The sequence below is a fragment of the Xiphias gladius genome, chromosome 17, assembly GCF_016859285.1.
Source record: "Xiphias gladius isolate SHS-SW01 ecotype Sanya breed wild chromosome 17, ASM1685928v1, whole genome shotgun sequence".
NCBI lineage: Eukaryota > Metazoa > Chordata > Actinopteri > Istiophoriformes > Xiphiidae > Xiphias > Xiphias gladius.
Window position 1 is genome coordinate 23,998,853 of NC_053416.1, and position 26,729 is coordinate 24,025,581.

General features: G+C 41.7%; 1 protein-coding gene across 4 annotated transcripts in view; it reads right to left on the reverse strand.

The window, feature by feature from the left end:
• Positions 1 to 4,896: 4,896 nt before the first annotated feature.
• dscama (Down syndrome cell adhesion molecule a) overlaps positions 4,897 to 26,729 on the reverse strand; it is a 66,466-nt gene continuing 44,633 nt past the window's right edge. Inside the window, exons 10-31 of one of the 4 annotated variants that reach the window (XM_040150650.1) lie at positions 20,566 to 20,762; positions 19,794 to 19,890; positions 19,563 to 19,691; positions 19,145 to 19,312; positions 18,447 to 18,517; positions 17,049 to 17,292; positions 16,424 to 16,570; positions 13,786 to 13,941; positions 13,253 to 13,386; positions 12,272 to 12,425; positions 11,576 to 11,693; positions 11,239 to 11,402; positions 10,887 to 10,985; positions 10,597 to 10,785; positions 9,633 to 9,923; positions 8,913 to 9,089; positions 8,755 to 8,785; positions 8,500 to 8,615; positions 8,222 to 8,371; positions 6,980 to 7,177; positions 6,498 to 6,800; positions 4,897 to 5,204 (exon numbers count right to left, since the gene is read on the reverse strand). In XM_040150650.1, the coding sequence (XP_040006584.1) occupies positions 4,897 to 5,204; positions 6,498 to 6,800; positions 6,980 to 7,177; positions 8,222 to 8,371; positions 8,500 to 8,615; positions 8,755 to 8,785; positions 8,913 to 9,089; positions 9,633 to 9,923; positions 10,597 to 10,785; positions 10,887 to 10,985; positions 11,239 to 11,402; positions 11,576 to 11,693; positions 12,272 to 12,425; positions 13,253 to 13,386; positions 13,786 to 13,941; positions 16,424 to 16,570; positions 17,049 to 17,292; positions 18,447 to 18,517; positions 19,145 to 19,312; positions 19,563 to 19,691; positions 19,794 to 19,890; positions 20,566 to 20,762 (3,641 nt within the window). Of the gene's footprint in view, positions 5,277 to 6,492; positions 6,801 to 6,979; positions 7,178 to 8,212; positions 8,372 to 8,499; positions 8,616 to 8,754; positions 8,786 to 8,912; positions 9,090 to 9,632; positions 9,924 to 10,596; positions 10,786 to 10,886; positions 10,986 to 11,238; positions 11,403 to 11,575; positions 11,694 to 12,271; positions 12,426 to 13,252; positions 13,387 to 13,785; positions 13,942 to 16,423; positions 16,571 to 17,048; positions 17,293 to 18,446; positions 18,518 to 19,144; positions 19,313 to 19,562; positions 19,692 to 19,793; positions 19,891 to 20,565; positions 20,763 to 26,729 lie in introns of all 4 variants that reach the window. The other 3 variants (XM_040150648.1, XM_040150649.1, XM_040150647.1) reach the window with 3 other exon arrangements.

Consider the following 26,729-nt stretch of genomic DNA (forward strand, 5'->3'; position numbering starts at 1 on the left):
AGGCCCATATGATGATGGGAGATAGGACAGGATGCCCCAGAGTCTGGATGCTGGTGGTGGCGGAGTAGAGCAAGTGGACGGTTGATGGAAACCTTAGGAGGTTTTGGTGGTGATGGGGAGGAGCTGGGTTGCACAATTAGTAAGTATGTCTGAAAGACAGACGGGCAGAATTGCAATGATATTTAATTATTTCAGTTATTCAACGGATATTTTAACGTTTCCGGGCAATGACCTTGCAATGACCTCAATCACTGTGATGCACTAGATCACCATATACTGTAAGCAGTGCAGTTCGGTCCGAATGGACTACACTATTGGCTTTTCATGCAGTAACAACTCCTTATACACACATACCTCATACCAGTGAGTGTGTCCTGATCCACTGCCCCTATTGTTCAGTTTAGGTTACTACAGCCTTTAGGTTAGGAATGGTTGTGGTCATGGTTAACAGACACCACCTCTGACTGTTGTACTTATATCTTGGTCTGTCCACCTTTTGCATGCTCATCCAGAACTCTCATTCACTTTGCTGCATTAAAAGAACATTAAATTACTTAATGCTTTACACATTTTAGCCTCAAAATGTCTCCAAACTGGCTCAGATCAGACTAATAGTTAGACTTCAGATAGACGTCTCAATTCATCTCTTACACAAAGCCGTCTAGTTCTGGACGAATATGTGGACTAATTTGACACGAAATCTAGGTAAAATAAGATTTAAAAAAAAAAAAAAGAACATTGCCGACCAAACAACCACGTCAAACAGCTCAGCTCCGTTCTCTCCGGCAGAAATGTTTTACCTTGTGGAAAAATTCCACAGTTACAGGACATGTTATTGGGTGAATCCAGGAAAGAGTGTAACGATACAAAACCCTTCCAGCTGAATAAAGTCCCAGTGCATTGCAGACCTGTAGCAGAGCTGAGCTGCTGCGGCTTCTTAATGGGGCAGGACTCTGTGGCAGTACTTCTGCTAACTCATCAGTCTGGTCAGACAAAAGAAAATGGCTGTCATTTTGTGTCACGGAGTTTTACCATGGAAACATGGCTCTTTGCTCAGAGGGTGGGACTAGGGTGGCTAACTTTGTGGGCTAGAAATAAGTCAGCTTTCATTATTATTAAAACTCTCTAACTTGTATTGATCTAATCTGAGAGCAAATTTAAGGCGGCCTAACACAACACAAACACCTTTGTGAAACCGGCCACATACACACAGAAGAGTTCTTCAGAAGAGTCTCTGCTCCCCCGTCTGCTATGTGGAGAAATGACACCACAGCAGCTGCCACTAAAAGAACAGTGCTGCATAGATTTTTCATAAAGTATGTTCTTTTAGTCAAATAAGACCGGTTGCAGGCAATCAATACAGCTTATGGTCTGCATATGAGTGTGCATTCATAAGCAGACTGAATTTGTTGTCTTTTGTATTGAAAATGAGGATGAACTGAGGTTTTTCAGTGAGGGATCTGAAAACATCCAAAGGAAATCACTGAAGTCCTCTCGTCAATAACTCAGTAAATAAATCTGAGAGGAGAAACAAATATCCTGAATCCAATAAATGAAAGAATAAACAATGCCTGCGGTCAGCTGCAAAAACTGCTCAGGAATGTGCAGGTCTCATTGCTCCAGTTCTTGGACATGTGTCCCTGTTCGTTACTGTACATTTTCAGCATCATTTCCCCAGTGCAGCCGGCGACAGCTTCCAATTTCTAAGGCTGATCAGAGGGAAGAATTCAGTTCAGCCTGAGCCTTAATCATGACAGCAGTTAGCAACCACCAAGTGTGGTGGTGAGTAAATCTCTGTCACTGTGCTTAGTTTGTTGTGGACTTCAGAGGAAGATGGCAGATACAGATGTCATGCTGAGTAATGCGCCCTTCTGCTAAACCCCCCGTCTTTTGATGTACAACCATGGAAGCAATTTAGCAGGCAGGACATGAGAGGCTCAGGCAGAAGAATGGCAGGTTGGAAAGTCTTCAATTAATGAACCAGTTCAGGAAGGAAGTTCTTAGTAATGCTCAAAAATTCTACGACTACACACTTTACACCTGCGGTAAAATTTAGAACTAGATTGGCACTCAGTAGAGCGTATCCCTCCACCAAGTTTGGTGGAAATCGGATCAGTACTTTTTGCGTAATCCTGCTGACAAACTAACCCACCAACAGACAGGAGTGAAAACCTCCTGTAATTAATTTTTATAAGCTACTGGTGTCGTTTATAGAGGAGCTGACATTTTAAATTCACATCGGCTTTACTACAGAAGATCTAAATCCATCAGTTTCAGAGTCAGACAGTCTTAAACTGATGGATTTTGTAAATCATGATTGTAATTCACTTGTGTGATGTACCTACTTTCACTCAGTTCTGCTCGCCGGTTGCCTTCATTTTCCCAGAATGCCTTTTGATAGCTATGTTTTAAAGGGCAGTGACCAAGTCATGTCGCTTAAAGGGGTCATGGAATTGTAGGTATTCATACTGTGCTACGTATGAATCTTTACAGTATACTGTATATACTGTGTTTACAGTTAGTATGCAACAAACCATTTGATAATAACAGAAAATGCTGTGATATGTGAGCCATGCAAAAACGATCAAGAAGAGATTTTACAATGCTTCTGCCACCTCAGCTTAACAAAAGGAGCTGACTGACCACCACCCACAATTAGTTTTAATTTTTAACAGCCAGGAGCTGCTCCTCCATTTCCTTTATGCACTGCATTTCCATCAACAGCACACTCAAAATCCAGTTTCTTTTGTCTGGATACTGGCTGCTTTGAGTGTATTTTATTTTGTTACTGTTCCAGAGTGAGCACACTGCAGTCAAAACGGCAGCGGCACACAGCTTCAGTTTATAACGACACCTCGTATAATACAACATGTAGTTGCATTGTATTCTGGTCCGAGGCTTTGTTGGTGGGGAAACAAGGTTGATGTGTCTTTGATTTAACAACTTTGCTTGTATCCCATAAAGATGTCAGGTTGCTGTAGTCACAACAAAGAGGCAGATTCCAACTTGAATTCTAACAGCAATCCGAGTCTTCACACAGCAGGCTGGTGTTGGCTGCAAAGATTTGGAAAGAGGATGGATTATTAGTGAGCAACACAACTCTTCACAACACTGCCACCTGCAGGCATGACAGCTACAGAATCACGGAAGATGCGCGGGGCTCCCCTGTTGACGTTGACGACCCGGCGGACAGCCAGAGAGCAGAGCCTGCACTCGCTCTCCATGCGTCCGCTTCCTCTCCACACCACCTTCAGTCATTCATGTCAAACCCGTGGAGGACACTTTGGGGAACAGCCATTTTATTAATCAAATTTGAACTTTGTGTTAGTTTCTCTTTATTCCAGTGCCACCATGGTGAACACTCATGTTAAAAATAAAAAGTGACATTTTTTTTCTTGTTAAAATGTGTAATCATAATGAAGACAGTTAATCATAGAAACTAATCATAGAAACTGACATAATGACCTCACAGCATTTTGGATCAGACTCTTCTCCCTTCAGGCTTACTCAAAGAAACAGAAAGAACAGAAGTGGGCCAGGGCAGACAGGAACAAAAAACAGCTTCTTACGTATATCCACTTTTTTTTTTTTTTTCGATATTTCCCATAGACATTATAGGTTTGGTTTGAAGGGGGGATTCTTGGTGGATTGTCTCACGTTTTTTTTCCCTGTAGAGGAGAATCACTGCAATGCAGCAACAGTAAATCTACTGAGGACAGTGAGAGCCTCAAAGACTCTACCTAGTGCACTGAGAGTAGGGGGATCTATCTGGACACACTTGAGTCGGGTGTTGTGAAGTGCAAAACCATTAGTTCTCTAAACCCTCCCTGTTCTAGCTAACATCATTTACCACCCTGGCAAACAACCGGTGGTAAACTACACCTGAATACATAGCTGGAGTGTGTCCGGCCCTGTAAGTATCATCACAACATAGTTATTTTTCATCATTACAGTACAGTATAGAGCAATAGTTTTCATATACTTTTCATATCTTTTTTCATATTGCACCATCAGAGAATGGGACACAGAGAAAGATCAACAGAGACTCCATTTCCTAATTAAAACGAGATATGTGCAAACATGACTAAGGACTTTATTAACCAAATCAATTCTTCCCTGTAATATCCACAAATAAAAGTGATTTCTCTTTTTATATATATATTTATAGTAATAAGAATAATAAATCTTCACATTGGATCATTTCATAGTGTGACAAAATGCTCGACTGGGCTGTCCAGCCATGATGGTAATCTTCATTGTCTTTTAATTGGTCAGTCCCCATGCATCCATAGGAAATAGATTTTTTTTTTCTTCAAAAAAAGTAACAATTGGAGAGCAGCTGAAAAGTTTGGACTGGTGTCAATTGCTTTCATTCCCAGATTTCTCCCAAGTTTCATTCAGTGTTTCAGAAGGATATTCCATAGGAAAAAAATGACTCCAAATCATCATCTTCCACTCCAGAAAAAAAGATGTCCGGGTTCTTATGAAAACATTGTAGTAATGGTGATAATAGATCATTTGGTAATCAATAATTAATGATCATTAATAGCTGACAACTAACAATTAATAATCACTGATTAATTATTAAGAATTAACAAGAATCAAGAATAAATAATGCTCCCTCGTTACTCAATTAGTTTGGCAAAGCTCCGACTGGAGTCGTTTCCGATGAGTGAATTTTTTCTCAAGTGAAACAATAAAAGAAAAAAAAAAGAAATACAAACAAGAGATAAAAGAAAGTTCTAAAATAAATAAAAGGAGATTAGTAAAAGTGACCCCGCCCTTGGAGGGAGGGGACATATATACAGAACTGCGTGGTGAAAGTCAGCTTACTGCACTTGAGTGTTAAGTCCAGTGTTAGAGTGAGTTGTAGTCCTGCCCTAGGTGCCCCTGCTGTTATACCAGCGTGTAGGACTTTGCGTAGGGGTTGCTGCTCTGTTTGAGATGTCCTCGCGAGTCCAGCAGGGACTCCTGGGAGGTGCTGAGCTTGGCGGCCTGGGCCAGCTCAGAGCCCTCTCTGTGGGGGAGCGTGGCTGCAGAGCCAGGCTGCCACTGGGCCACTGGGTCCCTGCTGGCCTGAGGGGCCTCTGTGGGTGTTGGGGGTGCCATGCGAGATGGCCGCTTCAGTGAGCGACTCTTCTGGGGCTCCAGACAGGCCTGACCCATGGCAGCTCTCTCCCCACTAGCTGTCCCCCTGGATGACCCTGAGCAGGACATGCCTCGGTTCAACAGGAAGTCCATGCGCAGGTACGGAGGAAGGTGAACCAACTCGCCCCCTGTAGGACGACACAGACCATTGGAGTTAAATATAAGAGAAAGACATGGAGACATTCCTGCTCAACATCGCCTGATCTCCGACTTAGTTTATTCACGGTCAATCTGAAATGTAAGAAAAGGATTTGTTTAAGAAGACCTCGTTCCTTTTTTGTCCCCAGAGTCCATCTTTTTACTACTTTTCGATTGGTGATGAAATTACAGCTTTGTGAGTCTTTTCAGTATCATCACACAGAGATACAAGCTGACCTCTCGTGTCCTTGCTGACTGCGTATAATTCAATGGCAAGACTTTACCCTCACCCTCCACCCCGTTGATTGAATGCTGCTGATTTAAATACACTTACAATATTAAACTAGACCATTTTCCTAAAAATGAGTAAGTAATATCACTGCACAGCAGGAACGTTATGTCTATTATACTCCTGTCAAGTCTGATTTTCAACAGTTTAGCATTATTACACATACCCGGGCTGCCACTTGTTAACTGTAGATTTTACATATTTGTCACAAATAAACTTCATGAATCCCTTCAGCAATCATTAGCATGTCTGAATGAACAGTATCTCTTAATTACAATAATCTAAACGCTGTTTGTTTCATGATGCTTTGTTGAAATGGTCTATATGAATTCCCAAAAGGATAGTCAAGTTTTTAATACGAACTATCCTGAAAAGAAGATTTTGGATCTAGCACACTGACAGCGTATACTGTTGGATGCTGTATTTAAGGTCATTTTCTGGATGCGGCGTCTCATTTAGAGCTGTTAGCATCTTTATCAAATACAGTCTCAGGCGTACGTGTAGGCACAAAACCTCAAATTTACAGCTTCAACAGAGCAGCTGTAGTTTCCTACCCTAGACTCTTACTTACCCAGATTTGTAGTGAGTTCTCATGAATTTTTAGTCAGTGGTTTGAAATAATGATTGTCTAATATCTTGGAATGTCCTATTGTATTTAACTCAGATTGAATTTTTGATTTAATGGCTCCTCATTTTCTCTTTAAAGGACTTTAAGCCAAACTTAACTTGAATAAATTTTTAAACACTTCATTTGGATTCAGTGTCAGTATTAGAGTCACAGTTAATGCTTGGATGTCAATATTAGACATGAAGTTAAGTTAAGTTTCATCAGCATCATAATGAGGCCAGCTGTAATAAAAGGTTAGCATGCCTCCGGGTTTCGGGCAGACAGAACTGTGGTCTTTGTACAACATGGCCTCACCCGGTCTGTGGGCCTTGGGCACGGCCATGTTCATAACCCGGCTAACGTCCTGAGGCTTGGGAGGGGAAGCAGTGAAGCGGCAGATGCCTGATTCGGACGGTGTGCTGGAAGTCAGGCTGTCGGTGTAGTCGTTGGTGCCTGCCGTCATCTGCTCTGAGGAAGTGTCAGAGATGAAGCATTCGGTGATGGTGAATTTGGCATGGCGCAGCTGCTCCTCCATCTTGGCGTGCTCATAGGCTCTGGCAAGCTCCTCATAGGTGGAGGAGGCGCTTTCTGTTGACACCATACTGCTCCGTGCTCGGTCTGGACGTGGGCCGGAGTTAGCGGAGGGATTAGTGACAAGAGTTAGTAGCAGAATTATTGGAATGTGACTTGGTTTAAGTTGTAAGACAGCTGATACAGGTTTGCTGTTAGAGATGAAGAGTAGTGTTACAGCGTTTTAACAAACTTTTAAAGACATTGCATCCAGATATGCTGTTTACCTGTGTCCTGAGATGGGCTGACGCTGTAGCTGTCACTCTCCTTGTCAACTGAGCCTGCAACTCTGGGTGTGGGCAGCCTCCAGTCAGTGCTGAGAGTGTGGGAGGAGACAGGGGGGTGTGGTCGGTTCAGGGTCCACTGGCTGGCGTAGCGGTTGCGAGCAGCAGGGCCGGCTTTGGCTGTGCGGCGGGCTGTGGGGTCTGAGAATAAGGAGGAGAACACACTGTATTTATGCAAGTAATTGGAAGGAAAGTTCACTGAAGATAATGAAGTGGTCATGGTCAAAAAAGTAATGCTAACAAAGCCCCTGCACCCAGTATCAGTTGCCACCAACTTTCCCAAAACCTGCAACTTCACTTCTGGACACAAATAGCGATTGTGCCTGAAATAACCAACTAAAACTCATGTCAGGTCACAGCTTGTAGACATGTTATTATGTCAGGTATACAAGACTAATATAAACAGACACACTGTGGATAGTAAATGAAAAAAAAACAACTGTAAAAACCCTCATATCATACTGTGTACAATGTTAACCAAATATCACAATTTGTTTTTTTTTTCAATATCTATTTCAAATTATACATCTACAGTAATGTAAGGAGGCTGGAGGCTACGATGCAACACTTCAGTCTATCAACTCATGTGGAAATAATTATGTTGTGAATCTGATTCGCTGAACTCATCATCCCCAAAAGTGGGGGTGCTCAACATCAGGGGGGAAGATAATATCTCCCCCTGAAGTGGAACGTGAACTCAGAGCCTACAGGTGGATGCTGGGGTGGAGGTGGGGCTAATGAAATGCTATATGAACAGAAGCAGCAGCAGCAGCAGCAGCAGCAGCAGCAGCAGCAGCAGCAGCAGCAGCAGCAGCAGCAGCAGCAGCAGCAGCAGCAGCAGAGCTGTCAGGTGAGCAGTGAGGCAACGGGCATGCAGCAAAAGAGCGACAGCTGAAGCTCACCTCCATGGTGCGCTGGATTTGTGTTGCAGCAAGAGGAGTATGCCATGTGAGTGTAGTGACCACTTGAGTTGACTGCCTGAACTAGCTCACTTTACTTCGTTCTGTACAATCACCAAAGCATGCGGCATACACCAGTGGCAAAAAAGGGACACCAAGGAAAAGTAACGGAAGTAAAAACTGCTGGGAATAGGAACATGGCTGGGAAAACAATGGAAAAAAAACACAACCACATGTACACTTTATGTGTTATGAAGTTAAAAAAAGGAGTCCGTACTGGACTTACTGGTTCCTGGTCTGGCATCAGACACATCTACCAGTGGACCGGTGGCCTGGGACAGGGACTGGTAGTGGACAGTGTGGGTGACTGTGGATGACTTCTGTTTCTGGGTCTCCCCGAAGTCATTATCAGTCAGTAACACGGTGGACCTGTCGTCTGTGGGACAGCAACAAAAACAAGCTTAGGAATTCCATAGCCAGGTGCATTTCCTGTAAGAATTAAACAAACAAAAAAAACAAGCTGCTTGCTGTATGGCAGAAACACTATACTAGCAGTGTCCTTACCAACAGTCTCCATGGTGTCTCTCTCCTCTATCAGAAGCTGGGCTCTGGGAATGTCGATGTGCATGCGGAGCGTCTGTTGCTGTTTGTTAATTGGCTCTGCTGGACGTGTGTTTTTACTGAGAAGAACAAAACAAAAACTTTTAAGTTATTAGAAATTCTTGTAGTAGTTAACTCTGTTCGGATGACAGTACTGTGCTTATACTGAGACACTTGTCTTGGTAATAGCAAAGCAGTGAAGATGTTGAACAGTCTTACCTCATGAGCATCTCAGCCAAACTTTTTGCATCTGGAACACAAACAGGAAGGATAATTTCTCTTGTTAAACATTAGAGAATAGAGGCTTAGAGAACAGAAGCAAACTTCTATCCATTCAGTATGTGAAAAATACAATCAACAAGTTGCCCTCATCTCACCTCGGAGCCTCTTGAGCCTCTGCTCCCTCCTCCTCCTCCTCAGCACCAGCAGCCCGATGAAGATTACAACGATGCCCACCAACACACAGGAAATGGTCACCATCATCTTCAAACCTTCGCCGCCCCCTGAGTTGTCCTCACTCACATTGGGTGCCTTCACCAAAGGTGCGATGGTGCCTGTGCAGAAGTCATGTTTGTTATATGAGTTATATGTGTAGGGCAGATGCTGCTGCTTCTGAATGACAATTCAGAATTGTCTCAATATGAGCTGGCATCCTTTATCTCAAAGGAGAACATGAAATGATTTAACTCATGTGGTGGCATTCAGTGGGCTGGTGATGGAGGTGTCGTAAACAGCAACACACAAACTAACTACATCTGCCGGAGACAGCACGAGAGGTGTTTTTTACTGCCCAAATCATCAAGGGAGCCTCAATCTCCTCAAGTCTCAAGCTTTGTCATTAACAGAAAAAGTGATTTATCTTCTTTGCCTCAAACTACCACTGTTAGCCATGTCACAGTTACTGAAACTTAGGTCTTTTAACACAGATTCTGTACTTGTTCAACAGTCAGTGTCCGTGTTTACATTATACTACCTCTAGAGCCGCTAGTGAATCATACATGCCCTGCCAGTTTCAGCGGGCCATGACAGGTATTTCAGTGACTGTTCTCTGGAAAGAGTGGGAAACGGTATCATCTTGTGCTGTTGTGTTAACTCACTGCCATCATAGCTGAGGGTTGCGAACTTGACTCTCTTCTCAGCGTAGCCAGCGCTGTTGTAGACCTTCATCTGCAGCTCGTACCAGGTGGCCTCCTGCAGGTCGTACAGGATGTAGCTCTTGGTGAGGGAGGTACGCTGTGCTGTGGTCCACGTGGGCGAGTCTACGGGCCGATACTCCAAGGTGAAAGAAGTGATGGGGCATCCACCGTTATTCCAGCCATTCAGGTTTATCTTGACCCGAGTGGCGTTAATGCTAGTGAAGAGCTCCTGTTCTTTAGAGTACTGAGGTTCTGCAGAGGGAGGGGAAGGACAGCCTCAGTGTGTTACGTCAGTAAGAATCAACCCTTGAGAAAGTAAAAAACTGCAAATCATGGAGAAAAGTTCCGCTTTGTGGTAACTGAAAGTGTAAAATATCATCTACAATAAGTTGGAAGTGTTACTTTAGCAAATCCAAGGACTGACACTAATAATGTGTGTCAGGGCTTTTATATTGCGTCATGATCCGGTTAATCTGATAATTAGCTACATAATCAGAAAAGAACAAAGGTTGTATCTAATAATTTGTCTGGAGATACAACTACCGGTATATAATATATTGTACTGTTTTAACCCATTTAGAGCAACATTATATCATATTTTAAACAATTCTTAAACTGCATGTATGCTTTGTTTATTACGTTATCAACTGCAACATGCTTATGTAGAAAATACAAGCAAAAAGTAATCTGATGGGCATTTGGAGCACAAAATATTATAAACAGAAGTAAATCCCCTGGAAAGAGTTTTTCAACGTGATCAAATCCTGTTCCGTCAAATTTTCAAACCTGCACACATCATACACCAGGCAAAAGCCCTTTCATACATTCACAGTTACATTTCAGATCCATGAGAACTCCACTTATAAAGATAATCAAATAACTGTAATACTGCAATGACTGCAATCCCTCAAAAAAAAGATCATACCTTTCCCATGAGTCTTTGCTTCAATGATCTCACTGATGCGTCCCGGCCCCACTGCATTCTGGGCAGTGAGGGTGAACTTGTACCAGGTGCCACACTTGAGGTTCTCGAGCCGATAGGAGCGCTCACTGGGACTGATGGCAAAGTTACCCCACTGCTCACTGTTATCCTCCGAGTATTGCAAAATGTAGCCTGAAGAACATAGGTGGGGAGATGAATGTGGATCAAGATGGAATGAAAACAGAAAAAGAAATAAAACACTGAAAAAAAACACAGTGTGGTTGGTGTCTGACCTCTTATAGAACTGCCTCCGTTGTCTCCTGGGATCCAGGAGAGGGTTATAGAGGTGGTGGTTGTCTTGGTCACTGTGAGACGAGGCTGGTCAGGTGGAACTACAAGAAAGAAAACAGACAACGCTCTCTAATGACATTGTTTTTGTCCCGTGACTATTCCTAATAATCATAATCAATGTGAACTGGATAGTTCATTTGCATCCCACAAAGAGTGAACAGTTGTAAATGTATTAACGCCAATCCACTGGTGCAGCATGCTCAAAACATCACCTGTGTGTAGGTGTTTCAAATGGGCACCTGTTGTTGAGGGTTGGTACAGATGTGCCCTTTGTCCACATGTTGTATTTCTTACCTTGAACCTGCAGGTTGAGGACGATCTTGTCAGACCCAAAGCTGTTACTGGCCACACAAGTGTAGTTCCCAGAATCCTCTGCTTTCACTGTGCGGATAACAAGGCTGCCGTTACCGTGGACGCTGCGCCGGCTGTCAATCACAACAGGTGCTGGGGTACCATTGCTGAAACATTGATGTGTTTAGAATTAGCCTCATGTTTTCAGTGTTAATGATAACTTTAAAGAGACAAATAGAAATGATTCAATTAATATTTAAACCAGTGTCAAAAACTGTAGTTATTTATCTATTACAATACCCACTCCACCTTTGCAGCTTTAAGGCTTATGGGTACTCACATCTCCTTCAGCCACTTGATGGTTGGGGATGGATCACCCACTGCTTTACAAGGCAGCACAATGTCCCTCATCCAAGGGGTGGTTACTGTCCTGTTGAAGGTCAGAATCCGAGCCGGAGCTAAAAAAGCACACACATGCTTCATCAGCCCACACAGGAGATGCAGCAACAAACAAATGTGTTGTTGTTGTCTTCTGAATGATTTCAGACTGAGTTTTTCGGTTTTTCACATTCGTTGTCCTCTTTAACCCGTAATCTGACTGAGCCAGGGCTACAGGCTCAGGGGGCAGAGTGTGATAGTGTTTTTCACTCCATCTGAGCAATGGAGCAGAGAGGAGAGGACATCCATCACCTAGAACTCAGACAGGATGTGAATGTCTTGCTAGGAGCTGTGGGTCCTGACATCAGACACCATGGGGCCTATCAGCATATGCAATCAGTTTATCAGCTCTCACCAAGCAGGTAATGCTGACAGGGCCATAAACAGGGTTTTACTCATGAAGAGCTCATGGGAATGAGCTACTTTTTCAGCCATCCACATGGGTGAAGTGAGCAGGGTTGAAGGGGTGAAGCAGGGTAATCCATATCAAGAGAACCTCTTAGCATTTGAACTTATACTATGCTTGTGTGTCCTGGTAAAGCCCTAAAAATTCTAAACTATCAAACAAACTTAGCACTGACTGTCATACTTCACCTACCTTCAGCCATGGGCTTGACGGTGATGATTTCACTGGCGTTTCCACGGCCTGCAGCGGTGACAGCCACCACCCAGATACTGTACTGCCGGTTCCTGCTCAGGTTGGGGATACGGTAGAAGAACACATCTGGGGCCGCTTCAAACTCACTGCTCACCTGGGTGAGGAAAAACATTCAAGACTGTCTTATGTGCTGCTGCAGATCAACCTATTATTTTCAATCTTCACTTAATTTCAAATAGATGGCCGGTGATATTCTATAATTTGCTTATTGTCAACATATCCCATGAAAAGAACAAAGTACTGTCTGTATATCCAAAGCCTCATACTGTATATCTTATTCCTATGTGCCATAGAGCTTAATTGTTGTCCAAAAACTATTAAAAACACATCAGTGATTTATGTGCTTTATTTTTGGCCAGTCCCATATTCACCCTCCTGGTTCACTCTAATGTTTAAAGAGTAACCAGCCTAAAAATCAGTGCTTTAGAACCCTCTCTAGTTTCAGCTGTGTTGCACCTCTGAGCACACCCAGCAGTGATGTCATGCTGTACTGACACAGCCTGGAATACACTGGAGATCAGCAAAAACAAGATTTCCATCTGGTGTAATCCTGTTTTTTTATGTTTGGGGGGAGTGGGAAGAAGCTCCATTTCTCCTTTAAAACTGATATGGTGAACTTTGCATTAGCTTTCATTTGAAGTCATGTTTCTGGCTACCTGGTGAATCTAAGTCCAGTATTCAGTCTCTTTTAGCTCTGTTTTTGGTCTCTACCAGCTCCTGAGGGAAGTATCTGGTTCTTTAGCTGCTAAATGCTCCATGCTCTATGTTCACCAGCTGATCTCAAACTTTGGTGCTCGGCAGTTAGGGTACAGCAAACATTTAGTACTTTTTAGCTGAAAGGTTTTTGGGATGAAAACGATGCTATGATTCAATTGTGTCAAAGTACAGAATATCTAATTTCATATTTTTTAAATGTGTTACCGTAGGGTGTGGGTTGGAGCAGAAAACAGTGTATTTCCTGATGATGCCATTCACTTTGAGAGGAGGAAGCCAGGACACAAACACCACTGAATTAGATGCAGCTGCTGCTTTCACACCTGCTGGAGGACCGGGAACTAAAAAGAAAAGATGATCAAAAAAGCTAATATTACTACTCAGGAGATTTTTATGGTGCTTTTTACACTGATTATAAAGCAAGATAACATATGGACATATGTCATATTCTACAGGATTTTCTGCTTCATCCAAGACTTATATTAGAATAAGTCGCCTCACTTTTACCACAGGGGTTCATTCATTTCTCTAAAATATTCTCAGTTTTTCAAAACTTACAATTCCTCATTTATTAAGGAAAGTAAGTAAGTAAAGTAAAGTGAGTAAGTAAGTAATTCCTTGGGACACTAGATGAGCAAACCAACTTACACCTCAGCCCAAATATGAGTAAATCTGTAAAACAGTGCATCTAACAGCTGCCCTTGTGCCTTTTATTTGGAGAGATGGCTTAATTTTCCTACCATCCTCCTTGGTGCGGGTGTAAATCTGTTCGCTGCGAACACCATCTCCAGCTCTGGTGAAGGCTAACACCTGGATGCTGTAGTTGGTGTATTTTTCCAATCCATCCAGCTCCAGAGAGGGCTTCGAGGTCGTCACATTCCTGATCTCTCCGAGCTCTGATGGACAGAAAACAGGAGAGGACAGCAGAGGAGAGAGTGGAGGGATCAAGTAAAATTTTGTGAGGGCACCTCAGGTCAAAGGCCTTATCTAGTACAACTCTCTTATTGTAAATAATCCAGTGATATGACTAGCTGACACAGGTCCAAACATGTGACTCTTACATTATATAGCAGATCACACACATAAAAGTAGAATTCAGGCCCTAGGGAGTCATATCACAGCCTTGGATATATCATATTCAATCACAAAGTTTAAACAACCCTGCATCCAAGGTCTGCTGTGGTGGCAGGCCTTGACTGGCAACTGGCTACCTCAGCTGTTAGGGTTTGAATTATTGATGTCTCACTGTGTCACTGCACTCTGTCTCTATCCCGTCTTCATACTGTTTACTTCTCTCGCCTTTCTCTCTTTTCACTTCTCTCCAGAGATCTATGAGACCACCTGCATCTCCTCTTCTCTGGCTTTTAATGGCCAATTAAAACACCTTGAATACCCATCACACAGGCAGAGTTGCGGACGTTTTACCACAGAGTAAAAGCATTTTAACCATAGTTGTGTGTGTGCATGTGTGTGTTGCTTATTGTCTTGATATCAAGTTATATTACCCACACACTAAAATGAAAACAACACTTCTAGATCCGAAAGAATTAGACGATCAACTAGCAAATTCTTTGATAATCAGTTAATTAAGTTATATAGCTATTTAATTTCTAAGCAAAAATGCTGAAATTTTCTGCTGCCAACCTCTCATATGTGGTTGAGAAGAATATATATATATATATATATATATATATGTGTGTGTGTGTGTGTGTGTGTCAATCTATGTATCAATCTGTAACTTTAATATAACCCTGGACTCTTAATAACTAAGCAATAACGATGTATGCAAACAAGCTGACTCCACCAACACTGGTAGACTGATAGAACCTGCACCACAGCTTGTTAGAAAGGGCCTGTATCCCCCTCTGCTGGTAAATGAGATAATATTCTCTCATACTGATGAACTGCACTTGTCTGGGATGGAGTGGCACAGAACAGCAAACAGCTTCATTGCAAAAGGTACATTGTATATGTGAAGTGTTAGGCATTATGTATAGCATATTTGCATACAATATAAGACAAACCATTTACATGTAATAGTATGTAAGTTCAAGCTTGAGCATTCACCAACTGGGCTACAGACTGTTACCATGCAAACTAGTCTTGGCTGTCAAGTCCTGAGTGTTTTATAGGCAGACCAACATGATGTGACAGTGCAGGGGTCAAAGGTAATCGTGCTGTCACAACTAATCCTACTGACACAAACCCGGCATGTGACAATGGCATGCCATGCCGTCTCAATTCCACAAGACCATGCAGACTTTTGGCCAACAGTAGAGGTTATTCAAATACCCAAAATCCACCTGGGTAACTATAAGCTACTGTTTACTCATTAGCATCAATAACAGTCCTCATTAGGTTATTACTTGATTACTGAAACACAACATGACGCAATTTTTTAGATCATAGATTTTTCCATTTTGCAGAGAATACAGGATAAATAAATACTGACTCACATCAAGCCTAGAACTCAGCCAGGATGTCAGCAAACAATAGTATATTTGAGGCAATTTAAGTATTTATGTTTGAGTCTGACCCAATAGATACACCAAGGTATGTTGCTCTCTCTAGTATGTTCTGTTTTGGAATCTCCATTGGTATTTCTACATTTACTAGTAATAAAATAATGACTGGATTGCTGGTCAGAAGACCAGTGCAATTTAAAACCTTTAGGAAAAGTACTAATTACTTATCAAAATTTTCTCTTTTACCATTTTTTCCATCTACAACTATTTTTTTCTACATAGTAATTTATATTATTAGCCTAATTGTGTCCATTTTTGAGTAATTTATGTGACTCACGTATTCATTTTTACTGAGTTTATGTGATGGACTAAATTCACTATTTTTCTTAATGGTTTTTTTTTTGTATTTTGGACCATAATACATGGTGTGTATCAGATAGTGTAGAATCTGATTGGTCCAGTCTGAGAGTACAATTAAGCATGCAGACCACAACCACCTGACTAATGGATGTACTTGTGTCTGTATATATTGGTTGTTCTACTTTCTAATGTTGATTTGAAAATGCCTGATGAAGGTCTCAAATGAAGGTCTTAGACTGAAACATTGCTCTGTTGAATTATATTGACTGAGGCCATTAGTACAGTGTGCAGATCTTTTGTCTGATCTCTGTGTTCATGGTAGTTAAATTTCAAGAACACTTCAGTTCCTGCTGAAAATGTTTTTACTTTTTCTCTAATATTTTGATGACAATTGTAGATTCCCAAGGACTGTGGATTTCATATCTGCTTATTTAAAAGACTGATGTTAATGTTAATGTGAACTCTAATGCACAGACACTCTATTCCTCAATGCCACAAACAAAATGTACCTCACAGTTATGTCTTTAAGTAATGTACAGGTGTTAGTGTGTACCTCCATCAGGCAGATTGGCCCAGTAGATGACCCTGAAGCCCAGCAGGTTGCCATTCAAAGCGTCTTTAGGAGGGGTCAGCCAGGACAGAGAGATGACCTCTGGAGACGTGGCTGTGGCCTGGACGTTCTCTGGAGGACGGCTGGGTACTGAAGGGGTAAAAACCAGAGCACAGATTATGAGGACAGTGAACTCTCAGTAGACACTGTAGGACTGACAACATGTGGCAGCACCCTCTGATCTCCACTAGGTCGTGATGTATCCTCATAAATCTCTCCAAAATTACACCATGCTGTCTGCTTCTCAGAGAGCAGTATGTTCACAGCTCTGTTGTGTTGGAGACCAAACAAGGGTAAAGAGGAAAATAAATGTATCATCACACATTTGGTGCTGTGAACACTTACAGTGTATATATATATATATATATATATATATATATATATATATATATATATATATATATATATATATATATATATATATATATTTTTTTTTTTTTTTTAATTAAATTCAATTTCATATTTTTCTCATTATTGTTTTATACAGGATATTCCACTTTCAAGGCTGCCACCACAACTTCACTGAGCTTGAAAAAAATATTCCAGCCACCTCTCCCTCCTGTCTTACCATCCTCCAGCGTGGTAGCCGCCACTTCTGTGGAAGAGGGTCCTGTCCCAGCGCTGTTGCTGGCTTGCACCACAACTCCATACTGGGTGAACTTCTTCAGGTTGTCCAGCACCAGGCTTTCTGCATTGTCCCCTGTGGTTTCCACACTGATCACACTGAACTGGTAGTTTCCACCTGAGCTGTATTCTCTGTAGCCGACCTGGTAGCCTCGAATGGCCCCATTCTGGAGGTGCTTCTTGGGTGCCTGAGAGAGGAAAGACAGAGATTATTTGAGACAGTAGGGATAAACGTCCCCGTATTTTTTTTTCTTTGCTTGGGTGCAAAAGTACCACATTTTATGAGACAAGTTAAAAGACTCTTTGCAGTCACTGCTGGTAATATTACCTATACTAAAGACTATATCACCTGACTAAATGAGAAAAGGAAAGCTGTGAATGACCCCGACTTGCCAATAAAATTTAACAGAAACACTATTTATGGTGTTTGTGCTCTCCCTCTGAGTGCTTTGTCTTCCTAAGACATTCAAAGTCCAGTAAGGTACTGTTTTTCACCTATGCCCATGACAGGTCCTGTTCACACCTGTAACTAAAATGTCACTTGGGTTTAATCAATTGCATGTGAAGCTCTCTACACACCTGGATACACCCAAAATGCATTAAGGATGTATTCAAATCTGACTGGTCAATGTGGTCAATGGTAAGATACAGAAGTGGTCAGGGATGCATGGTATCACATACTGGAGGTAGTGTAGCATGAATACAAACAAATTCCAGACTTTGCTGAAGTACAGTATGCAAATAGCATTGCAATCCTCCCAAACACTGTTTTCTTTGTCACTGCCAATAACTCAGCAAAAGTACAAAAGTTGGCACCCAAAATGAGGCACAACATAGAGAAGCTGACACAATCTACTCTCCAGCTACATGGCTAAGACAAACCTTTCTGTTAAGCAGCACTCACAGTTTCCCATATTAAAACAGAATGAGAGAGAGTAAAATGTGAGTCCCATTTGAGAAGTATATTTAGATACTTTCTGGTGCCATGTGTGAATTGAGTATTCCTCACACAATTTGAATAACTCTGGAAGGCGAGATCCAAGGTTTAAACAGGTCCACACAGTGGTAAATTAATCATAAATTCTAGAAAATGTGTTACCTGAGCTAAACTACTGGACAAGAGAAGACTGATAAGTCCTCAAATACGGTAGTCACACGCACGCGCAAACACACACATACTCACACAAACACACGCACGCACACAGGACTTTTAAGTATTTATTCAGGATTCAGCATTTCTGCTCAGCTAACTGAGCAGAAATGCTGTTTGTAAAGTAAAACAAAGTCCCACCCGGGAGCTGAACACTACAACAGTATAGCCAACAGGGTTGGATTAACTTACCCTCCAAGTGACTCGGATGCTCTGAGAGGAGAGGGCTTCCAGCTGTACGTCTTGAGGTGGTCCATCAGGAGCTGAGATCAGATCACAAACACGTGCATCTTATAAAACTGTACACATTCAACAGCTGTCTCAAAGATTAGAATGAGTGAGTCTGGATCTGGCTATTTTATCAAATGTGATGGTTTTATTTAAAGGTGGCTGCTGAAGGTGAGGAGAAGTGCTCTGTGGGTGCTGGCAGAGGGGGGGTGAAGGCATAGAGGGGTTGAGCCTCAGTCTATTGACCGCAGTGTGACATTTACTACTGCGGCTGCTAATTGAAAAGTTCTGCTTTTAGTGAAGGGTCAGCGTGTGTTCAATAATGCAACAGAGCCAATGGAGCTGATGTCACCAAGCTGTCAATGAATTGACTCAGTTGGCCCTTAACCTCTTTTTGCCTCTTGTCTTTTACTCACCACCTGTACTCACATCTCACTGCTCTTTTTCTCACTGTGTTTTTGTTATTCTGATTTGTTGGGTCATAACAGACTAAATGTTCTCTCGTTCCTGTGACTGCAAATTATCTGTGTACTTCAAAATAAGAGCAAAAAGTGAGTGTCTGTAGCATATGTGCATGATTTAGTTCTGTACAGAAAAGACTATAGATATGTTTGAGGGTTGCTGCAGAAAATAAAACTCATCCCCCAACAGTTTGTTTTCACCTGCTTCGTCAGTGGTGATGGTGAGCTCGTTGCTGGCCTCACTCTTGCCGATCAGGTTCTTGGCAAACATGCGGATGTTGTAAGTGGAGGAGGGGTGCAGGTCGATGATGGTGGCCTGGTTGAGCTGCGGTGACACATCTTTGGTCTTCTGAGCGGTATCCCAGGAGGCTGTGGAGGGGAGAGGGCAAGGTTTATTGGGGTTACTGAAGTCAGGAGAGAGGTCAGATCCAGCTAAGTGCATTAGGACAGGCTATATTAAATTATAGTGTTGAGACAAAGGGAATGCCAGGATAATTAATCAACCAAAACAATTGATTTTGTATAAGAATTTAATCTGTCCTGTGTGAAATAACTAGTGTTCAGTATTGTAAACTATGGTCAAACCACCTGATAATGATAGAAATGTGGTTTCCTGTACCTGATTTGTTCTTGCTCTCAATATCGAAGCCTGTGATTGGGCTGTTGCCATCAAAACCCATTGTCCAACGCAAGGCAATGGTCCTGTCCTTCACTTCTCTGATCTCCACCTCTGGGGGGTCCGGAGGCTCTTCAAGTCACCAAGTTGAAAAGCACATTGTTATTTCACAACTGCCACTATCTGAAATGTCAGTAATGGTTTAAAGCAGTTTAGGTAGGTGCATTTTTATACCTTGTACAGTGAGCTGTATGATTCCTCTGTCTTCACCAAAGGAGTTGATGGCGTGGCAGGAGAAGAAGCCGGAGTCCTCCCTCACTGTGGGCATGATCTGATGGATGCACAGAGATGAGATGAGGTTGGCATTGAACTGACATAAAAGATAATATTCAGGTGAATGTCCTTCAGTCCATTAGTGATATTGATGTTAAAAAGATGTTGCCAATATTTGACATCTTCACATTTTGTGAGGTGTTGCCTTAGCGTGCTGTTCTTGGCAGGGTAGGAAAACCTCTGAAACATCGTTTAGACAAGTGGTTCACAGCCTTTTTGGCTTGTGATCCCTTGAATGTAGCAACATCTACTTGTGACCCTCATTACAGGTTATGGCCTTAATGTAGACAACCGATGTGAGCAGTTCAACCAAAGAGGGATTTTTCCTTCTCAGACTGTTTCATTACAAGGATTTTTAGAGGCCTGAGGAAGTGAAAGTATTCAGAATTTCAGAAAATCCAGAAACGATAAATGTAATTTTGTGTAACAGAACGAGATTTTTTTTTCTGTCTTATCCCTTTAATTAGGCTGCTGAGCTTTCTGATTTATCTTGACACCCACTTGGGTGGGGGGGGTGGTCCTGACCACCAGGCTGGGAACCACTGATTTAGACCATCATATAACTCAAAGGAAATCCTTCGCGTGTGCTGTGGCTTCACATATATAATAAATACCCAGTCCAATATATGGCTCAAACTCAAATTTTACACTTCTGAGGTACACATTCTCCAACCTGCAGGGTGGAGATGACTTCATCGCCCACTTCCTTGAAAGAAACCACATAGCGGCTGGTCTCAGGGTTGATGATGCGTTCCTCCTTCTCCCATCGCACCATGATGGGCTTTTCACCGTGTGCTGTGCAGCTCATTTTCTTCTCCTCACCCTGCGTGGCCAATGTGGTGTTGGGGTAGGACGTGATCATGGCTGGGACTGAAAAAGAGAAGACAATATCTTGTTAGATTTTTTTCACAGATGAACCTTACAGATGTGTTGTTAAAGAAACACCACTAGCAAAAGACCAAGAGAATGACGTCCTCTCTTAAACTCATTTTGTGATCAAGAAAGTGTTCAGTATTATATAAATAAATAATACATTGTTAAATACATAGTTATATGAATATATATAGTCAATATATACAGCAAATAAACCAATAACTTGTGAATCAATTTCAGACATTATTAAAACTCAACTCATTATAATGAAATGTTATTTCATCATTCTGGTTTTCATAATGACAGTTTTATTGGATTTCATCTTTATTCCATAATAAAATTTATTTTTCAAAAGCCTGTATTTATTCAGTAATGACATTTTCACAGGGACTCTCTTCATAAAGTCACTTGTCATAACAGTGTCACCAGTCACTGCCCCCCACCTTCCAGCCAATCACATGTCCTCGGGCCTATTTGACCAAGCTCAACAACTGCTCCCCTCCTGTTAGCTAGAGCAACAACAATGCCTAAGTAATTCTGACTCAACCAACTGCAGGCTGCTTCTGTAAATGAGCCCAGTTGAACCGCAGTAACTAACCTTTTGACAGTGTTAGCGGCAGCAGCTAACATTAGCTGGATCAGCTCTGGATAATTACCGTGGCGCGTTTAATTCAAAAGACATTCCTCACACACAACTCTATGAAAAGCATCAACACATCGGTCTTTCTCTTGTGGGTGTTGTTGCCGACAGCAGCTAGCTAGTTAGCTAGTTAGTCGTTGAAGTTGCTGAGAAAGGCAGAGGGCAAATGAGGGCAGTGACCGATGACAATTCCTATGTCATGAAAAGTGTCATTGTGAAACAAAAGTGTCATTATGAAATAAAAAATCTTTTTAAAAAGGGCATTTTGAAATAACACTAATAAAACCTAGTAAGTATAATGAAGATGAAAAACACTGTTGATCTGATTTTTTGTTTCATAATGTCATATTTATTTATTCAATATTGAACACTTTGGGGCTCCAGTAGTATTGTACTACTGTTTAAGATATGTCTCCATTTGGTGAACACTAGAAAATCAGTGATTGTTTGTGGCATTTTGATCAAATGACTTGCAGTCTAACAGTGCACCAAGTTTCCTGCTAAGTAGAAGCTATTTATCGAACCTTAATGCAAAAATGCTTAATATTTGTTACTTTAAAATTTTAAATGTAAACATTCTACATTTTTTTTATAGGGATATTAAGGTGTAAAACTTGCTTACATTAGACAGAATAAGTATTCCCTGCTTGCCTTTAATGTTGTGTTGAAGGTGAAAAGCAGCCTTGGTGGGTATCTTGTATCTGAGGGTCCTAAACGGTACAGTGATGCTCTAACAATACTCCGAGGACACCACACTAAACACACACTAACTATATACATGCCTCATTACACCCAAAGCAGAGTGTATAACAACCCCCTGCTCCTAGATGCTCACACACACCCAGACCCACATGCACACACTCACACAAGCCTGTGCTTGCTCTTGTTTTCTGTCTTTTTCACACAAACACACACACAGACACACACACACACACACACACACACACACACACACACACACACACACACACACACACACACACACAGGCACACACACACACACCCACACACATACACACAAGCGTGACTCCAGTGATGTGATGGGAAGTGTCAGGCAAGAGGTTGCAAACATTTAAGCCTCATCTCTTATTCACTCTGCAGCCATTTGGGGCTCGGCTGTGGAAAAGAACGCTGATTTATTTTGCATGACAAGTATGAATTTTTTGTGAGATTCGGATAAGTGAGGGGAAAAAAAATAACTGCTTGGGCTTTATGTAAACGTTATCGTTTCAGAGCAGAGCTACTTTCATTTTGCTGTGTAAGTGGCTCAGAGGTGGCACAGGGCAATGTTGTTGACACACTGTGCTAGGTGACAAAAAGCGAGGACAGCGAAAAGATCGAGACTGCTCCACCTGTTAGGTGTATAGAGGACTGTACTGTAAACATTAAAGGCATTTCAACATCCAGGATCTGGAGGGGAAGCACATTAATGCTACAGAAATAGCATTTTTTTTTTTTTATAGTTCCCATGTCTATGTCACTGTTTATTGACATGCTGATACATTGGTTTGATAGTGGCTTAGATGTACAGTAATGACTAACATTTCAGAAGTGCTGCACTGTTCCAATTATCTAAAATTATTTCTGGCAATATTTTTGGTGATTACGTTTTTAAAGGAAAATATTTGCTCAAAGAAAATAAAAAAAATGTTCAGTATGTGTTGTTTTTTCTTAGAAAAAAATGACATCTCAAAGGAGCAAGACTGAGCATGATCAGCTGGCGATGTAGAAATGTGACTAACTGGAATCGACCAGTCATCTTAGGTTAGGTGCATGTGTGTGTGTGTGTGTGTGTGTGTGTGTGTGTGTGTGTGTCTGTGTGTGTGTCTGTGTGTGCGAGTGTGGTGGGGAATTGAGGGGGGTTGTTTTGATCTCACAGCCAATCAGCACAGTGACTCCTCGCTGCTAAACACTCCCAAAAACAGCTCTTTAGTTGGGGGGGAACTACGGAAAAAAAAAAAAAAAAAAATCTACATTCATTTATTGATTGAAACACAACACAACCATTTGATGTTTCTAGACTCGAGATTAAAAAAAAAATCCACATTTGAACACATCAATACACTGAAGGACTCAAAAAAGAATACACCGTATGATTTTCAAGTTCATCCTATGACTAGAGCAAGCAGTGATGACAATAATTGAAAACATGGCAGCAATACAGCTTTGTTCATGTTTTCGAGGCCAGACTGATGCATATAAAAGATAACCTGCAGCTACACAAACAGTCAAAACCAACATTTTAAGAAACTGTCTGAATTTGTTCTGAGAAAGCAGACCTTTCAACGGGCTGTCTACCCTTTCAATCCTTTTCTTTCAACAGCTGAAGGAAATATTAATTTAATGCTGCACCTTTAATCATCATCATCACTGTTCATTTATTTTTCAGAATTAGTTACTGACGTTACACAGAAAGTCATTTTAGCAGAGTATTTTATGTAGTTCTCTGATGAAACTACAGAAGTCACTTTTATCTTAACGATAGCAGTTCGGCCGTTAATATGTTGCAAACAATAAAGTGAATTTATCTTTACAATATGACATCTTGAAATTAGATAAATGTCTACGAAGGCAGGGACACAAAAGCAAACAACTACTCAACAATGTGAGTGTCTATGCAAAATGAAGGGCTCAGGGATGAGGAACATGCAATTTGTATGTGTGTCTAAGTGTGTTTGTACATGCATCAACTTGTGTCTATGCATATGCGTGTGTGTACAAGCGTGTGTGTGCTTGTGTGCGCAAGGAGACCAGCTGAGCCAGCCCTGAGGCACACTTTGTGGCCCTGTAATTGTTGTGTTGATGTATTTCTTTAATATTGAGTGGAATTATGAGAACAAGACAACGGGGAGGAGTAAAGAGACAGAGAGAGTGAAGAAAAAAAGGGTAAGAAAGAAAAAGAGAGGTGAGATGGAGGAAAAAGCCTTAAACACAACAAATGAGGCAACACAAACATAGTTTATTCCTCAATCTTGTTTTATGTTCAGTCACTTTGTCACATAGAATCATCTCTTTGTATATTTGTCCATTAGGATCTCACTGTTTTATGAATACCTTGTGTATACACGTAGATATCTGCAAAGACTAGGAGAGTGAAGATAGGGATATTAGACACAATGATGTGCTCAAATGAAGCATAAATAGATGCTCACTGTCCATCACACACATACACAGACACAGGAAAATCATTTCTGCACTGCTTCTCTCTAGAAACCAATAAGATGTGATGCGTTTACGAGGAAGAGGGGAGGATGGTAACAGAGAACAGTGTGGATGCCAGTGTGTTGCAGTCCCAAACATGTCTATTTTTCATCCTAAGATTATTCCTAGAAATCTAGTGCTGTATCTGTAGTTTAAATTATTATAAAAAGGAAATAAAAGAAAACATCAACACTGCAGCTTTTTGGAAAAACAAGAATAATAGGCATAGTTTATGTTTTCTGCACAGTACAATGTGTCTTTTATGTGGAAGTGAGGAGAGCCCTGTTCCTCCACAGCAACCCAGAGGGCAGTGATGATACGTTTAAGCCTGCAGGGGATTGTGGGGGATAGGCCGGCTGCTGATAGGCTACTCCCATGAGACAAAAGCGCCCCCCCCCCCTTCTCCCAGGCTCCCTTTCACCTGGCCAGGTTACCATGCCAACCAACATCGGACAATCTCTCCTCTCCTCTCCTCTCCTCCCTCCTCCCTCTCCTCCTTCCTCTCTCTCTCTAGTCTCTACTACACTTAGAAAAATGGCCATTTCTAGTAGCCAGGAATAGAACGTGGACCTGCCATTGATTTTCACAGGACTATGATAATGATTACACACTCATGCCCTAAATGTCGCAATGCAGGGAGAAGTCAGGAGAATAATAATAACACATAATTATATCAGAATGGCTCCTTCAGTGTGGAGCTATTCAACTGTTATCAAAGAAAGAACACAGCAAGACCATCTCAGAGGTTCAACAAGATGTGACAGGTGATGAAAAGGGTTTACATTTATTTCAGCATCATTTGAGCTGGATTTATTGTTATAAGCAAGAAAAAGGGCTGAAACCTGAAGTTCCATCTTGGAAGCTGCACTTTTTTGCAAAAAGAAAAATTACGCTATTGTTCAGTCTACAAAAGATGTAAGCTACTGCTTTTAGGATATCTTCAATTTGATATATTGAATTTTTGATGACATTTGATCTCTATAGAGGGTAATATTATCTTGATTGACTGATCTACCATAGCTGCTTTCTAATTGTCATAGTCTGTATCTGAACTGGGGCAGTTGTGGTCCATTAAATAATGTTCTAACATTTTCATTAAACGTTGAGATTCTGTAATAATTAAAAAACAAACAAAAAATCCCTTTTCCAGTGTGCTATCTTCCCCACTCCAGATTAACTGGCTTCATCAGAGTATCACTCATGCCGAGAGCACTGGGATGCTAGTCTACATTTCACCCCACACAATGTCACTGGCTGCCTGGCAGGCCAGTGTCAGCCATAGGGTGCCCCGGCTCAATGGGGCCACGAGGGCCAGACAACAGAATACGAGCTGGGATATGTATAGCTCCCTACCCTGGAGGCACACTGCAAGTGGGCGCTGGGGAAAAAGTGGCCTGGCCTGGATGGGGGAAGGGAAGAGCACTGTGGCAATTGCACAAAGATGACTGGTTCACTGGCTGCCTGCAATGTACTGAAATAATTCCCTTAGCTGCACAATTGGCTTGGACATGGAGCATGATACCAAATGAATGCCTGCAGACTGGGTGGTGCAGAGGTGGGAGGGAGGGGGGTGGAATTGCAGATGAGTAAATAAGATAAAAGAAATAGAGATCAGAGGAGGAGTTGACTTCCTTATGGTTGTCTGCTGGAGACTGCTCAGTGACCACAAGACCATTTACCACTTCTCTTTAGTGAAGCCTCATTATGTGCTCTGCCCTCATCACTGGGTCTGCTGACATTATGATGTCTAATAGGCTTGATTGGTCTTAATTGGCCCTGATAAACATTGAGTGGCTGTTGACTGACTCTGATAGCATCCGCTCTGGAATGGTAATGAAATGACTGAATTGCATCTGTTTTGGAGGTAGGGATGCTTGACTGAAACTGCATAAAATCATTTTTTTAAGCCGCCACCTGCAGCGGATGTCAAAACAACACAAAAACTACTACTACTGTACTCCTAAAATCTTACGAAAGAAAAATAAACATAACACAAGTGTATTTATGCAGCCATGCACAACTTAATCCTGGTGCAGTGAGTGAAAGCAATTTGTACTGGCTGTTAGTGCAGTTGAAGTGTTCATACAGAATGATACATGGTGTATTATGACAAGGCATTAGCC